General features: G+C 50.4%; 1 protein-coding gene across 5 annotated transcripts in view; it reads left to right on the forward strand.

Annotated features, from left to right (window-relative positions):
* nbeal2 (neurobeachin-like 2) overlaps nt 1–8,268 on the forward strand; it is an 81,637-nt gene extending 73,369 nt beyond the window's left edge. For all 5 annotated transcript variants that reach the window (XM_056285806.1, XM_056285809.1, XM_056285807.1 and 2 more), the window contains 6 exons: nt 257–351; nt 1,305–1,421; nt 1,807–1,968; nt 4,204–4,352; nt 4,766–4,901; nt 6,633–8,268. In XM_056285806.1, the coding sequence (XP_056141781.1) occupies nt 257–351; nt 1,305–1,421; nt 1,807–1,968; nt 4,204–4,352; nt 4,766–4,901; nt 6,633–6,740 (767 nt within the window). In that variant the 3' untranslated portion in view covers nt 6,741–8,268. The remainder of the gene's footprint in view (nt 1–256; nt 352–1,304; nt 1,422–1,806; nt 1,969–4,203; nt 4,353–4,765; nt 4,902–6,632) is intronic.
* The last annotated feature ends 7,036 nt before the right edge of the window (nt 8,269–15,304 follow it).

Consider the following 15,304-nt stretch of genomic DNA (forward strand, 5'->3'; position numbering starts at 1 on the left):
GAAGTGCATTCATTCGGACGGGAACAGGGACGGCAAATAGGCCGCAGCTTGACAACAGTCTTCTATTCAGAAATAACTGACCACAGGATGCTTTAACTGACCAATCAGAATCCAGTATTCAACATCGCTGTGTAATAAATAAAAATAAACAATTTATCATGCAGGCCACATAATGTCTTAGTTGTAATATTGATAATTATGTATATTAATGTTGTTTGTTTTTGTTTTTTTTATTTGTTTTGTGTGTTGTGTTAAGATGTTGTTACATGCTTGGCTCTGGATCTGTGTGGCATCTACCTCATCTCTGGTTCAAGGGACACATCCTGTATCGTGTGGCAGGTTCTACAGCAGGTAAACCTTCGTATTCCTCCAGTCGTCTGCCGGGTTAAACTGTGTGACATTGTCGAACACGCTCGTGAACGGATTCTTACTGTCAGTAATAGTAACAGTAGTGGTGATAATAATAATACTATTTTAGCAATATAACATAGATAAGCAGCCGCAGCACGCCGGTATTTACTGTCCGTCATTTTCAGGGAAGCAACAGTCCCGAAAATCCATGTTTTTTTCCCCAAAATTTCCCAAACTTTTGCCCCCAAAAATTCAAGGATTCTTCGTCATCATTTCACAGACGGTCCACGGTAGCATAGTGTCTGTAGGTAGCGCTCATCCCTGTTCAAATATGCACACATCGGTTGCATCCAAACTCACACACCGTGTACGACTTACTATATATGTGTACTATCTTCCAGCATCCTATTAGTATGTGAGTAAAAAGTACAACGGCTGTTCAGACATACTACTTCGTCGTAGAGCTGCACCACTTCCTTTCAGCTCTTTGCAGGTTAATGACAACACGCTGTCTGTAAACTTGTTCCAATGTGATGACCTACATCTTACGTGTAAAAGTAAGCGATGATTTCAACTACTTTCTGCTTAGCATCGTGAAACGTAATACTTACATCCCACAATGCATCGTGGGATACTCATGCCAGCATAGTGTCCGTTGTTTGCATACACCCGGGTACATTTCGCACACTATTTGAGGCGTACTATGGTTTCATACCTACTAAAAACACTCACATAGTAGTTTGGTGTAATAAATAGTATGCTAGTATGTGTTTTTGTACACAACTTCTAATTGCCCCGATGAGGCACTTCTAATTTTCCCTTCCTCCAAGCCGTTGGCCGAACCCCGCTCTCCGCGGGGGCCTATCCACACAGTTACAAGCACATTCCCAGTGACAAGCTGATGGGCTGGGTGTAAATGCAACAGACGTACACTTCTGCTTCCTGTTCCCCAGGGTGGGTTCTCGGTCGGCCTTGCTCCGCGGCCGGTGCAGGTTCTCTGTGGACACGACCAGGAGGTCACCTGTGTGGCCATTAGCACTGAACTGGACATGGCCGTCTCAGGGTCAAAGGTGAATAGAACGGCATCTGTCTGTGTAATCCAGCAGCAAGCTTCCTCGATGTTGACTACTTGAGAATTTCAGGGACTTTTACTATTCCTGAGGAAGGTTATATCATTACATAATTAAAGTGTGAGCATCATATCATCTATCTATTACCTGTCCTACAAGACTTCTTTCACTTGTACTGGTTGTCCAGGAAGCGACTGTCTTACCACGAAGTTGCTTTCTAAGCTTTGCCAGCTTAAATCTTCATAAGGTCATTGGAAAAGTTATGAGCGTCATTATGAGTGAGAAGCACCCATTTGTGGAATATTTTTGTCATTTTGTTTTTCGGGTCCCTCTCGTTTTCTTCAATTTTCACTTTCTCCCTACCCCTCGGGGTTCCGCGTGCCAGGATGGCACAGTGATCGTGCACAGCGTCCGCCGAGGCCAGTTCCTGCGAACGCTGCAGCCCCCCAGCGAGGGCTGCGTGCCGGCCCACATCTCTGCGCTCCAGGTGGGCTTGGAGGGCCACATTGTGGCACAGACCTCCCAGGAGGGACCCCTCAGTGGAAAGGTATGGAATGCCTGCACATGTACAGTGCATATACATACACAGAAGTAAGCCCATGGGCCCCCTTTTACCCCTGGCAGTGTCTCTCAGAGTGTCTGGATATGATTTTATCCAGATTCATATAGATGCCACGTGTAAAATGTAGTTCCCATTGTCTACACTGAGTTCTGATTGCACGATCCCGTACAAAATGTGGATAACTGGGTGCGTGACTTCCTCAGTTTCAATGTTTTTGCAGAAATAACATGTCTACTATACTAGTCTGACTAAATGATGGTGAACGGTAGTCAAGTTGCACCGTTTGAGAAGCTTTTCCTTGATTTTCAAAATGGAAAAAGGAAACGTCTTAAATGACATAGGAGACTGTAGAGACTGGAGACTGTAGAGAAGACATTTCTGTGCAGATATTTTATTTCAGTTCTCACTGTAATGATATATAGCTATTGTATTACACACACACACACACACACACACATATATATATATATATACACTACCGTTCAAAAGTTTGGGATCACCCAAACAATTTCGTGTTTTCCATGCAAAGTCACATTTATTCACCACCATATGTTGTGAAATGAATAGAAAATAGAGTCAAGACATTGACAAGGTTAGAAATAATGATTTTTATTTGAAATACGATTTTTTTTACATCAAACTTTGCTTTCGTTAAAGAATCCTCCATTTGCAGCAATTACAGCATTGCAGACCTTTGGCATTCTAGCTGTTAATTTGTTGAGGTAATCTGGAGAAATTGCACCCCACGCTTCCAGAAGCAGCTCCCACAAGTTGGATTGGTTGGATGGGCACTTCTTTGAGCAGATTGAGTTTCTGGAGCATCACATTTGTGGGGTCAATTAAACGCTCAAAATGGCCAGAAAAAGAGAACTTTCATCTGAAACTCGACAGTCTATTCTTGTTCTTAGAAATGAAGGCTATTCCATGCGAGAAATTGCTAAGAAATTGAAGATGTCCTACACCGGTGTGTACTACTCCCTTCAGAGGACAGCACAAACAGGCTCTAACAGGTACTATTTAATGAAGATGCCAGTTGGGGACCTGTGAGGCGTCTGTTTCTCAAACTAGAGACTCTAATGTACTTATCTTCTTGCTCAGTTGTGCAACGCGGCCTCCCACTTCTTTTTCTACTCTTGTTAGAGCCGCTTTGTGCTGTCCTCAGAAGGGAGTAGTACACACCGGTGTAGGAAATCTTCAATTTCTTAGCAATTTCTCGCATGGAATAGCCTTCATTTCTAAGAACAAGAATAGACTGTCGAGTTTCAGATGAAAGTTCTCTTTTTCTGGCCATTTTGAGCGTTTAATTGACCCCACAAATGTGATGCTCCAGAAACTCAATCTGCTCAAAGAAGTGCCCATCCAACCAATCCAACTTGTGGGAGCTGCTTCTGGAAGCGTGGGGTGCAATTTCTCCAGATTACCTCAACAAATTAACAGCTAGAATGCCAAAGGTCTGCAATGCTGTAATTGCTGCAAATGGAGGATTCTTTGACGAAAGCAAAGTTTGATGTAAAAAAAATCTTATTTCAAATACAAATCATTATTTCTAACCTTGTCAATGTCTTGACTCTATTTTCTATTCATTTCACAACATATGGTGGTGAATAAGTGTGACTTTTCATGGAAAACACAAAATTGTTTGGGTGATCCCAAACTTTTGAACGGTAGTGTATATAGTTATTGTTTTTTGTTGTTTTGTAATGTACTAGCACTCATCCACCTGTGACTGAATGTGATCACCTGCAAATTTCAGCTTATGTAGACATGGGGATTGCCAGTTCGAATCCCCGGGTTACCTCCGGCTTGGTCGGGCGTCCCTACAGATACAATTGGCCGTGTCTGCTGGTGGGAAGCCGGATGTGGGTATGCGTCCTGGTCGCTGCACTAGCACCTCCTCTGGTCGGTTGGGCACCTGTTCGGGGGGGGGGGGGGGGACTGGGGGTAATGGTGTGATCCTCCCACGCGCTACGTCCCCCTGGCGAAACGCCTTACTGTCAGGTGAAAAGAAGTGGCTGGTGACTCCACATGTATCAGAGGAGGCATGTGGTAGTCTGCAGCCCTGTATATAGGTGTATATATATATATATATATAGTTAACCCCTGTCTGAGGACAATCCCATCACCAGAAGTGCCGGTTTATGCCATGTGTAAACGGGGCCAGACTCAATGAAGTCTCGTAACCAGCTTGTCTCACGGTGGGGTTTCTGTTTGTTGTTAAAGGGGAAGTACTCACTCCACGTGTACTCTGTAAATGGCGGTCTGCTGTCTTCTATCACCGCCGAGGAGGCGGTGACCACTCTCCACCTCGTGACTGACTACATCATCGTGGGCACCTTTCAGGGAAACCTCCAGATACGGGATTTATTGAGGTAAAGCCATATTTCCATGCAAGCATTTATTTTTATTTGTAAATATATTTCCTTTATGCCTCTCTCTCTCTCTCTCTCTCTCTCTCTCTCTCTCTCTCTCTCTCTCTCTCTCTCTCTCTCTCTCTCTCTCTCTCTCTCTCTCTCTCTCTCTCTCTCTCTCTCTCTCTCTATATATATATATATATATATATTCTTGCACAGTAACTGAGCATCCTTTTCATTTCATTTCACTGCATGTTTTATTTTGTGCTCTTGTGCATGTGACACATACAGCTTCCTGAAGCTTCCTGTCGTGCTCTTGGTTGGTTATTTTGTATCTCTGGCCCTGTAATGAAAGTGTTCCTGAGCTGTAGAGAGGCGCTCTATAAATCAAATGTGTCGTGTACACTATTCTTTTTTTTTTTTTTTGACAGTCTGGACCTGGTGGTGGCACCTCTGGCCCTGAAGCTGCCGGTGAGGAGTGTGTCTGTCACCAAGGAGTTCAGTCACATTCTGGTCGGCCTCGAGGACGGGAAGCTCATTGTGGTGGGGGCGGGGAAACCGGAGCAGGTGAGAGATACAAAAATGAGTAATTTATAGTGGGGTGTGTGTGTGTGTGTGTGTGTGTGCGGGGGGGGGGGATCCTCCAGATCAGACAGGAAATTCAGCTTCAACAAAGCTGAACAGGAAATGATGTCAGTACTGACATTGCGGTGTCACATCGATACAGCGTGAAACAAATTGGGCCCGTCAGTCATGTCACGCGAACACTTGCTGCTTGACAGAACACGACAACTATTTTCCTGTTTTTCATGACAAATCTTGGGGGAGGGGGGTTTGGGGTTGTTTTGGGGGGGGGGGGCGTTTCCTCCTTTTTCTGCCCAATTGTACTTGGCCAATTGGCCCACTCCCCCGAGCCATCCCGGTCACTGCTCCACCCCCTCTGCCGATCCGGGGAGGGCTGCAGACTACCACATGTCTCCTCTGATACATGTGGAGTCGCCAGCTGCTTCTTTTCACCTGACAGTGAGGAGTTTCGCCAGCGGGACGTTGCGCTTGGGAGGATCACGCTATTCCCCCCAGTTCCCCCTCCCCCCTGAACAGGCGCCCCAACCAACCAGAGGAGGCGCTCGTGCAGTGACCAAGGACACATACCCACATCCGGCTTCCCACCCTCAGACACGGCCAGTTGTGTCTGTAGGGAACGCCTGACCTAGCCAGAGGTAACACGGGGGATTCGAACCGGCGATCTCCGTGTTGGTAGGCTATGGAGTAGACCGCCACGCTACCCAGATGCACCCTCATGACAAATCTTGAAGAATAACAGTCTGGTCCATCTGATGAATAACATAATTTAGTGTGATTTAATGTTTACTGGTCCTGCGCGCCTGCACAGCAAATGACCCGTCACAGTTGTCCTCATGAAGGACATACGACACATCCTGTACACCACCCTGTACACCACCCTTTACACCACCCTTTCACTCGCTCATAGACGAGCCCCGCTCTTTAAGAGTGAGCAAGGCTCAGCGTTTTCGATTTTTATTTTTCAAAGCCATCCAGCATGCCAAATTTCGCACAAGAGGGCACTGTTACGTAACCTCACACGAACAGGAACAACTTTTGGATCCGCCGAAACATAAAATCCGGGCGAAAATCAGTTTCAAAATCTGGGTATTTTTCGGTGAAAATCGGTAAAAAACCGAAAACGCTGAGCCTTGAGAGTAAGCAAAGTACATCATAAACGTGCTGACGGTGGACGAGCCTGGATCGATGTCGCAGAATTAGCCGAACACCGCGGCGTCACGTTGAGTCAACCGGCGTATTGAACAGCCGTCCTATTCCCTCTTCTAAAATCACCCTGATCGTTGTGTGATAAATTCTCTCCAAATGGCGCTAATGAGATATCATTAGTGCCATAAATATCTCATTAGTAAATATCTCTTATGTAGGTCCTGGTTTTCTTTAAGATCACAAAAATGTCAGCCCAAAATCTTACCGAAGCACCACACCTAAACTCCACATAGACAAAAAGCCTCACACACAGGTGTAGACAAATACACCAACCTGGCGGACCCCCAAATCAGAGATGTAAGCGACAGCACAGGCCCACGCACATCATATACGATACCCTGCAGCATGAGAACGACGCCATGCAGCAATTTAGAGGGGTGTGTGTGTGTGTGTGTGTTTGTGTGAGTGTGAGTCATAAACATCCCTGTTTGAAGCTCGGTGTTTGTCCGTCTTAACACCGTCTGTGCCCTCCAGTAACGACCAACCCGTTCTTCCTGTTTGTCTCAGGTGCGTTCAGGACAGTTCTCCCGGCGCCTCTGGGGCTCCACGCGCCGAATCGCCCAGGTGTCCTCCGGAGAGACCGAGTACAACCCCATCGAGAGCACCGGCAAATGAAATGACCCCCCACATCTACCACAATAGGGCATTTTTTTTTAAAGATTTTAAGGAGCGGGTACAAGGATTTCGAGGACTCCGCGGGTCGAGGACGGATAACGCAACCGAGGAGCTTACCCGACTCGCCGAGGCCTTCCTCAGCCTGCTCCGAAAGCTGGAAAACCATCGTCCCCGACCTCTTATCTCTGAGAGAGCCACTTTACACTGAGCACTTTTTTCCACCGAAAAGAATTCAATATTTTAATACGTTTTTGTTTTTTTTAAATAATGTTTTATGCTTTGTTTTTAATCAGCATCATTCCAAAGAGAGGCCTTCTTCTTCTTCTGCGCCGTGGCGAGGTTCGAGTCTTCTTGTGGCTACGAACCGATGTTACGGCGGATGAAGTGAGTCATATTTTGGGGGGGGGGGGGGGCCTGGAGACGCTGTGACTCACTAGGGTGCAGGCCCGGACTCGGAAAGCGGCACACAGTCAGGCGGCATAAAAGGCTGTGAACTCCCTGCCCTCCGTCCCCACCACCCCCCACCCCCACCCCCGGCCTGGCCCGTTAGTTGCCAGAGGATCAGCCCGCCTTTCCTGTCAGCTGATTGCTCCGAAAGCCTTTTCTCTTTTTTTGGCAACGGCGTCTTCTTTGAACTCGGTCAAATTTGGAGGAAAAAAAAAAGGGGGGGAATGTTTCCAGGCTGCAGTACCACGGACGCCACCAGAGGGTTGACTTTGTGCACATGTGAATGTACCGGGACTGGGGGGGTGAGGGTGGGGTGGGGGGCTGGATGAATCAGTGTTGTGTTGCTGCCGCCAGCGGCTGACGTCAGGAGTCAGTGAGCCGTGGTCGGCGCCCGGAGGGATCCTCGCACCGGAGCGGGACCGGGCCTGGAGCAACATGGAAATGTTAAAGCAATATTTTCTCTGATGGTCAAGGCTGGTATTTAAAACGCATTGGGGCTTGGGTCACGTGACCTCGCAGCTCGGGCGCGGCGAGTCTTGAGGAGGAGCAGCGGCGCTCCGTTGCTTTACGCAGAGGAGAACGGGCCGCCGTTTGACACGCACGCGCCTGTCGCCGTGGGAGCTCTGTTTGAACGCAGCCTATCGGATTACTGTATCTGTCCTTTTATGTGACCTGAAAAGTGCCTTTTGCATCCTCTATTAGGGCCTCCCACACACACACACACACACACACACACAGTATTTCCAGCTGTCAGTTTCTTCCGTCACATCTGTTCTGCTAAATATCAGCTCATCAAACGATGTGTCGACGAATGGGCATAACCCCCAACGCGCCCGCCACCTCCACGCCGAGCCGGCAACGAGCCACGGGAGGCGTTTTGCTCGTTTGCTTGTTTGCCCGGCTGCTCGTCGGACACACACACACACACACGCTGACTGATCACCCCTGAAGCACGGAGGACGTTTGTGAAGAGACGATGACTGAAACACACGAGCAGCGAGCCTTTGTGACGGAGCGGAGGAATGCACTTCCTGCCGGCTCCTCCGCTGTGGTCGGAGCGGGCCGGTTATTACGCACTGTCGTGACGGGAGGGTGGGGCGGTTGGGGGTGGGGGGGTGACGGGAACAGTTTGGGCAGATGCAATAGCAGCAAAACGGTGCGCACACAGACACACACATTAGCTATCATGCCTGTGATGCGGGTGATGGCCGGCGCCGCCGTGAGGAAACGTGTTGTTTGTGTGAAATTGCTTCAGCGGAGTGTTGCCGAGGCTCAGCGTTGTCGGTTTTGCTTTTTCGAAGCCATCCAGCGTGCCGAATTTCGCCACAAGGGGGCACCGTTACCCAACCCCGCACGAACAGGAACAACTTTGGATCCGTGGAAACGTAAAATCCGGGGGGGGGGGAAATCGGCTCAAACCGATCCACTCCTTTTAAAAAAAAAAAAATCCGGGTGTTTTTCCGGCGAAAATCCATAAGAACCGGAAACGCTGAGCCCGGGTGTGTGTGTGTGTGTGTGTGTGTGTGTTGCGGTGCGGCCCGCTGCACATGCAAAAGACCGGTTCGCACGGGCCGCCGCTCAGAGGCGCCTGTAACGTTAAGTGAGTCACGGTTTACTAGTTTGCATCAGGAAATCTTGTTTTCTACAACACTGTTGCATTTTACTGTACATGTCCTGAATGTAATATGTCGCCGAACTATGCAGTAACGCTCGGAGGCTCGGTCCGGGCCGCTTGGCCGCCCCCCCCGGGTTTAAACCTGCGGCTGGGCTCTCGCTCGCCTTCGCCGACGACGCGCCTCTGGAGCGAGGTACCGTGGGTTTGAACGCGTGCCGTGTGTGTGTATATATCTGTGTTTGAAAATGTTGTCGAGGGGTCCTCACCTCTGACCTTTTGCAGTCCTGCAGAAGCCTTAAGGCCAACGCTGCCTTGGATCTGGACCAGCACCGCTCCGTTTTAACCACTGTTTTTGGCATTTCAGTTGTTTGACGATGTTGGAAAAAAATACACAGACTTAAAACAAAAATCAAGCAGTTTGCTTTCTTTCTGTGCTTTTTTGGGGGGGGGGGGATTTTTTTTCACCCCTTTTTCTCCCCAATTAAAATTTGCCGGGGTGGCGCGGTGGTTAGCATAGTTGCCTCACAGCAAGAAGGTCCCGGGTTCGAGCCCCGGGGTAGTCCAACCTTGGGGGTCGTCCCGGGTCGTCCTCAGTGTGGAGTTTGCATGTTCTCCCCGTGTCTGCGTGGGTTTCCTCCCACAGTCCAAAGACCTGTAGGTCAGGTGACTCGGCCGTACTACATTGTCCCTAGGTGTGTGTGTGTGTGTGTGGGTCCTGTGATGGACTGGCGGCCTGTCCAGGGTGTCTCCCCGCCTGCCACCCGATGACTTCTGGGATAGGCTCCAGCATCCCCGCGAGCCTGAGAGCAGGATAAGCGGTTTAGAGATGGGTGGATGGATGGATGGATGGATGGATGGATGGATGGATGGATGGATGGATGGATGGATGGATGGATGGACTTGGCTAATTACCCCACTCTTCCCAGCCGTCCCGGTCGCTGCTCCACCCCTGGGGAGGGCTGCATGCCTCCTCCCATACATGTGGAGTCGCCAGCCGCTTCTTTTCACCTGACAGTGAGGAGTTTCACCAGGGGGACGTAGCGCGTGGGAGGATCAAGCTATTCCCCCCGGTTCCCCCTCCCCCCCGCACAGGCGCCTCGACCGACCAGAGGAGGCGCTAGTGCAGCAACGAGGACACATACCCACATCCGGCTTCCCACCCGCAGACACGGCCGATGGTGTCTGTAGGGACGCCTGACCAAGCCGGAGGTAACACAGGGATTCGAACCGGCGATCCCCCGTGTTGGTAGGAAACCGACCGCCACGCCACGCGGACGCCCCCTCATTCTGCTTCGAGTTTGATGAGGAGAATCACCTGATTTGTTCGCCTGTCTGTCTGTCTGTCTGTCTGTCTGTCTGTCTGTCTGTCTGTCTGTCTGTCCGTCCGTCCGTATGTTTGCTTGTATGTCTTTCCGCAGAACCAAACCTGGACTCAAAGTTCTGTCTCAAACAGAAACGGCACCGTATTGTCCCGGTAAGCCCATAAACCGAGTGCGCCCCCTCGTGGATTCTGAACAAATTTGTTGACTTCCTGTCCAGCAAACGGCCGCCTGTGTCCTGAGGATAACTGGCTGTTATTTGGGGGGGGGGGGGGGGGGGATCAGCCCTGATTCATCTGCCAACCCCAGCAGTGGGAAGCCGGTGACGCGCTCCGCCTCCGCCTCCGCCTCTCCGATCTTGCAGCGGCGTTGTGTCGGCGACGCCTTCACCCCGGCAGAGGTGAAGAGGTCACGGCGAGCGGCGGCACATTTACATAAAGAGGAGCCTTTGATGTGCCGGTGGGTCCGAGCATCCTGCCTGCCCCCCCCCCCACCCCATAAACACCTCTGGGGGTCAAACTGATTGTGTCATGGAGGAAAGAGGGTGGGGTGGGAAGGGGTGGGTGGGTGGGTGAGGGGTGATAAGAGTCACTTGTACCCTGCAGTAAATAAGAATAGAGGAGCGGGAGAAAGGGAGCGAGAGAGGCTCCACTCTGACTTCTGATGTGAGACCTCTGACAATGGCAGGAGGAGTCAACACCTTGTTCTCAGCTTATTGGAGGCATCCCCCCCCCCTGTCTGTCTGTCTCTCCCTCCCTCTGTCTCTCCCTCCCTCTCTGTTTGTCTGTCTCTCCTTCTCTTTGTCTGTCTGTCTGTCTGTCTCTCCCTCCCTCTCTCTCACTGTCTCTCCTTCTCTCTGTCTCCCCCTCTTTGTCTGTCTGTCTGTCTGTCTCCCTCTCTGTCCCTGTCTCTGTCTGTCTCTCGCTCTCTCTGTTTCTGTCTCCCTCCCTCTGTCTGTTTGTCTCTCCCTCTCTCTGTCTCTCCCTCTCTTTGCCTGTCTGTCTGTCTGTCTTCTCTCTCTCCGTCCCTCTCTCTCGCTGTCTCTCTGTCTGTCGCTCCCTCTCTCTCTGTCTGTCTGTCTCTCCCTCTCTCTCTGTCTGTCTCCCTTTCTCTGTGTCTTCCTCTCTGTCCCTGTCTCTTGCTGTCTCTGTCTGTCTCTCGCTCTCTGTTTCTCTCTGTCTCCCTCCCTCTCTCTGTCTGTCTCTCCCTGTCTTTGCCTGTCTCAGTCTGTCTGTCTCCCTCTCTCTCTCTGTCCCTCTCTCTCTCGCTGTTTCTCTGTCTGTCGGTCTGTCTCTCCCTCCCTCTCTGTCTCCCTCTCTCTCTCTGTCTCTCTCGCTCACCCTCTCTCTACCTCCGTCTGTCTCTCTCTCCCCCTCTCCCTCTTTCTTTCTCTCTGTATTTGTCCCTGTCTCTCTCTCTGTCTGTCTCTCACTCTCTCTGTCTCCCTCCCTCTGTCTGTCTGCCTGTCTCTTCCTGTCTGTCTCACTCACTTTGTCTGTTGCTTTCTCTTTGTCTGTCTCTGTCTGTCTTTCTCACTCTGTCTGTCTGTCTCCCTCCCCCCCCCCTCTCTCTCTCTGTGTCTGCCCCCCCCCCCCCCGTCTCTCGCCCTGAGGACACTGTTGTGAGATTCCACAATTTTGGCGTTGTTCCTGCCAAAAACCACAACAACCCTCAAATTGCTCCTTCACCCCACCCCACCCCACCCCACACACACACACACACACACACACACACAGACCCCCACCCACATATTATTTCCCCTCTGGTCTCAGTCTCTCGTCCTCGGTGGATCATCTCTTTTTATGGCCGTCTCTCTTTGCACGGCTTGTTCTCACCCGTGTACGACCACGAAGGGTCTCGGCCATTGGCCGTAACCTCAGGAGCCGAGGGTCCGTCTGATGTTCTGACCCGAGGACGGCGGCGGGCTTTCTTCACATTTACTGTGAGGAAAACTGAACTGTGGGAGGCGGAGGGGGGTGGGGGTGGGCAGGTTGTGTTTGTTTGATGATGTTATAAATGTTGGTCCAGCTAATGGACTATTTATAACCAGACCCAGAAGTGGTTTACACACCAGGGGTTTGGCCCACTTTGAGACAAGACCAGGAGTGTAGACTGGGACCCATATGGGGAAAATTTTTTTGATATTTTGTTTATATATGGATTAGTCCAAATATTAGATAGTGTCACCAAAGTCTGTTTATGCAGCTTAGGGATGACATGACAAGTTTACAGTAGCAGAGACGAGAGTTGGACGAGAGTTGGACAGGGTTAGACAGGGTCTCTGCAGAGTTTCCACAGTGTGCAGCGTCCACACTCGCGATGCAAAGCACACAGTCATGCAGGCATCCATAAAGAGTCAACTCCTTAACAGAACTGGGGGAAGCTTCATCCCTATCCTCATGTCCGAGTGTGAGAGAGAGGGGGGGGGGGAGAGAGGGGGGGGGAGAGAGAGTGAAGTATGAACGCCAGAGTGGGACGCAGCCCTTTAGCGTGCAAAATGAGGCCGTGTCAGCCTGTCCTCCTCACCGGCTCCGGCTTTGAAGTGCAGACCTCCATTGTGTCTGAGATCTCCATTTGTTTCCCCCAGACCCCCGTCAGTCCCCAGACCCCCCCTCCCATTAGTCCTCAAACCCCCGTCAGTCCCCAGACCCCCTGTGGTGGAGTCTCTTGAGTTTACAAGGTGCTTGATTCGCCCTGTGTTTGTTTTCGGGTCTTCTGAACGGCTGAGATCAAACACGAGCTTTGTGGGACCCTCGTCTGGTTGGTGTGAAGGCCTCCGGCGCTGACTGACGACGGCGTGACGTGTTTTGTCTCGTTACAGGTCACGCGGTGTTGTGGAGCCTTCAGTAATGACACGCAGGACCGGCTGTTAAAGATGGCCCCTGAGAAGTTTACCCTCATATCGATAACGTTCATAACACTATATAGATGATACCCGGATGGCAAAGCTGCTGTGGCCCGGACCCGTCCCACACCCGACCCGGACCCGTCCCACACCCGGCACTTCATCCGGCCCACATACCGCGTGGGATGATGGCACTTGGGCGGTCCGCTCCTGTTTGCCAGATCTGGGCCAGAACCAAGCCATAGCAATGCCGCATGTGCCACATATTTGCCAAAGGTGGGCCATATTTGTTGTGTGATCTCTGGGCCATATTCACCATTTACCACACGGGCCACTTCCGGGTCGCGATATTATGAACCCTACATAGCCCTCGCCAAAATCCCGTACCCTGTCCCAAATCTCGCGAACGGACGCCGGATTTCCGCTGCGTTGCTAAGGAAACAATCAACTATCAACTCGGTGCGAAGCAAAGCTAACGTTAGCTACCTTCAATTTTGGTCGCCAAAGTTAGTAAATTTCTCCCCCTAGTGGCAAAATAATAATTAAAATGGCAGTCTTATGTGCTCTCCTCTGTTCATGATCCTCATTGCTCATTGAAACTTGAGTAGTTTCGATGTCTGATACTTCATTACTTTTACCCAAGTAGCCTATAGCTTTTCAGCAGGCCTTCTTTATACAACACTGTGCACTATACACTATAGGCCTAGGCTAATAGTAGAAAATGTAAACTTTCTGGTAAATGAAGTGAAAGACATGACTAGGATGTTTGTCTTATGATTTAAGTGTTTGCCCTGAAAACGAAATTAAGCAGGAAGTCTAGATTATTTTTGGTTTTGATTAAAAATAATCAAAATATTAAGTTACATAACTTATGAATCGTCTAAAAAGTGAACCATGGGGTTGAAATTATGATTGTGAGGGAAAGAATAGCCTTAAGTTGACTAACCTAACAATTTTAGGTTACAAGGTCTGCCTCTGCTCCTTGGATACGTTATTGGTATTATATTAATGTTGATTGTGGATAACTTAGACAGGTTAAATTGTGGGTGTACAGCGTTTCCTTGATGAGCGCTAACCCCATAACAACATATTTTCGCGTTGCTACGGTGGCGCACACGTGACAAAGCCAGAAACGGGATTTTGGCGAGGCCTATGTAGGGTTCATAATATCGCTTCCGGGTCACATCCAGATCACATGTTGCCCAGAGCGCCGCGTCTTTGCCAGAAAAGGCCCACATGTGATTTGGGCCATATTTGCTGTTATACATGTGGGCCACTTCAGGCTCACATCCATGTTGTCAGGGCCAGAAGAAGGCCATCGGTGCCGCATCACTGGCTGAAGTGGCCCACATCCGGGTGCTGTCTGGGTGTAGCGGGACAATACTCTCTCTCTCTCTCTCTGTTCAACTTGAGCAAAGTTAAACTCGAGCTGCGGCTGCGGTTCGTTAAACCAACCGACGGAAACAAATTTAAAAGAGAATAATAATTCTGATAATTGTCACCGCATGTTTACTTGAACTTATGAATTCTGACGAGGCGCGTGTGCGCGCGCGCGCGCGACGCGATATCCTGCGCGATCCCGCGAGGGCATTTGCGGTGCGATAGCCGTATATGGACGGCTCGGTAGGGTTAAGAACGCCGGGTTTCCTGCCGGAGGTTGTGGGTTCGAATCCCGGTTGGGACGAGTCTCCAGCGAGAGTCCGTGGGTTAGAGTCCTGGTGCTGTATGGGCCACCTAACTACCTCTCAAGACGGACGTCACTCAGGATAAAAGCGCCCGCTCAGTCAAAGTGTAAAGAACCTCGTGGGCTGCGGGTTAGAAACCCCACCGGGTTCCGGCCTCGGTAATAAACAGGCAAACATCGGTAATCGGTGGTCTCCCCCCGCCCCGCCCCGCCTCGCCCCCCCCCCCGTGTTGTTGAACTGCATCGCCTCCATCAGGTGGGCCTATCGGCGACACAGCCAATCACGGAGCCTGTTGCGGGTTTCATGGCGGTAGGAGGAGACCGGCGTTCACACATCTGCTGCAGCCTGATGGAGGCGGCGCAGGGGGAGAGAAGAGGAGCACAGGGGGAGAGAAGAGGAGCACAGGGGGAGAGAAGAGGAGCACAGGGGGAGAGAAGAGGAGCACAGGGGGAGAGAAGAGGAGCACAGGTCGCTCCGCTGGTCCGGGAGAGGAGCACGAGAGAGGAAGGCAGGAGCACGAACTGAAACGGGAGACATTATAATCCTCAATATTAAAACAACTTTGTTTTTTCTGGAAAAACAAAAAAGTGGGGCAAACTTTTTTTTTTTTTTTTTGTTTGTTTTGTGGGGTTGGAAGTGAAGCCTCCTCCCCC

This window comes from Lampris incognitus, chromosome 9 (genome assembly GCF_029633865.1).
Source record: "Lampris incognitus isolate fLamInc1 chromosome 9, fLamInc1.hap2, whole genome shotgun sequence".
In the NCBI taxonomy this organism is placed as follows: domain Eukaryota; kingdom Metazoa; phylum Chordata; class Actinopteri; order Lampriformes; family Lampridae; genus Lampris; species Lampris incognitus.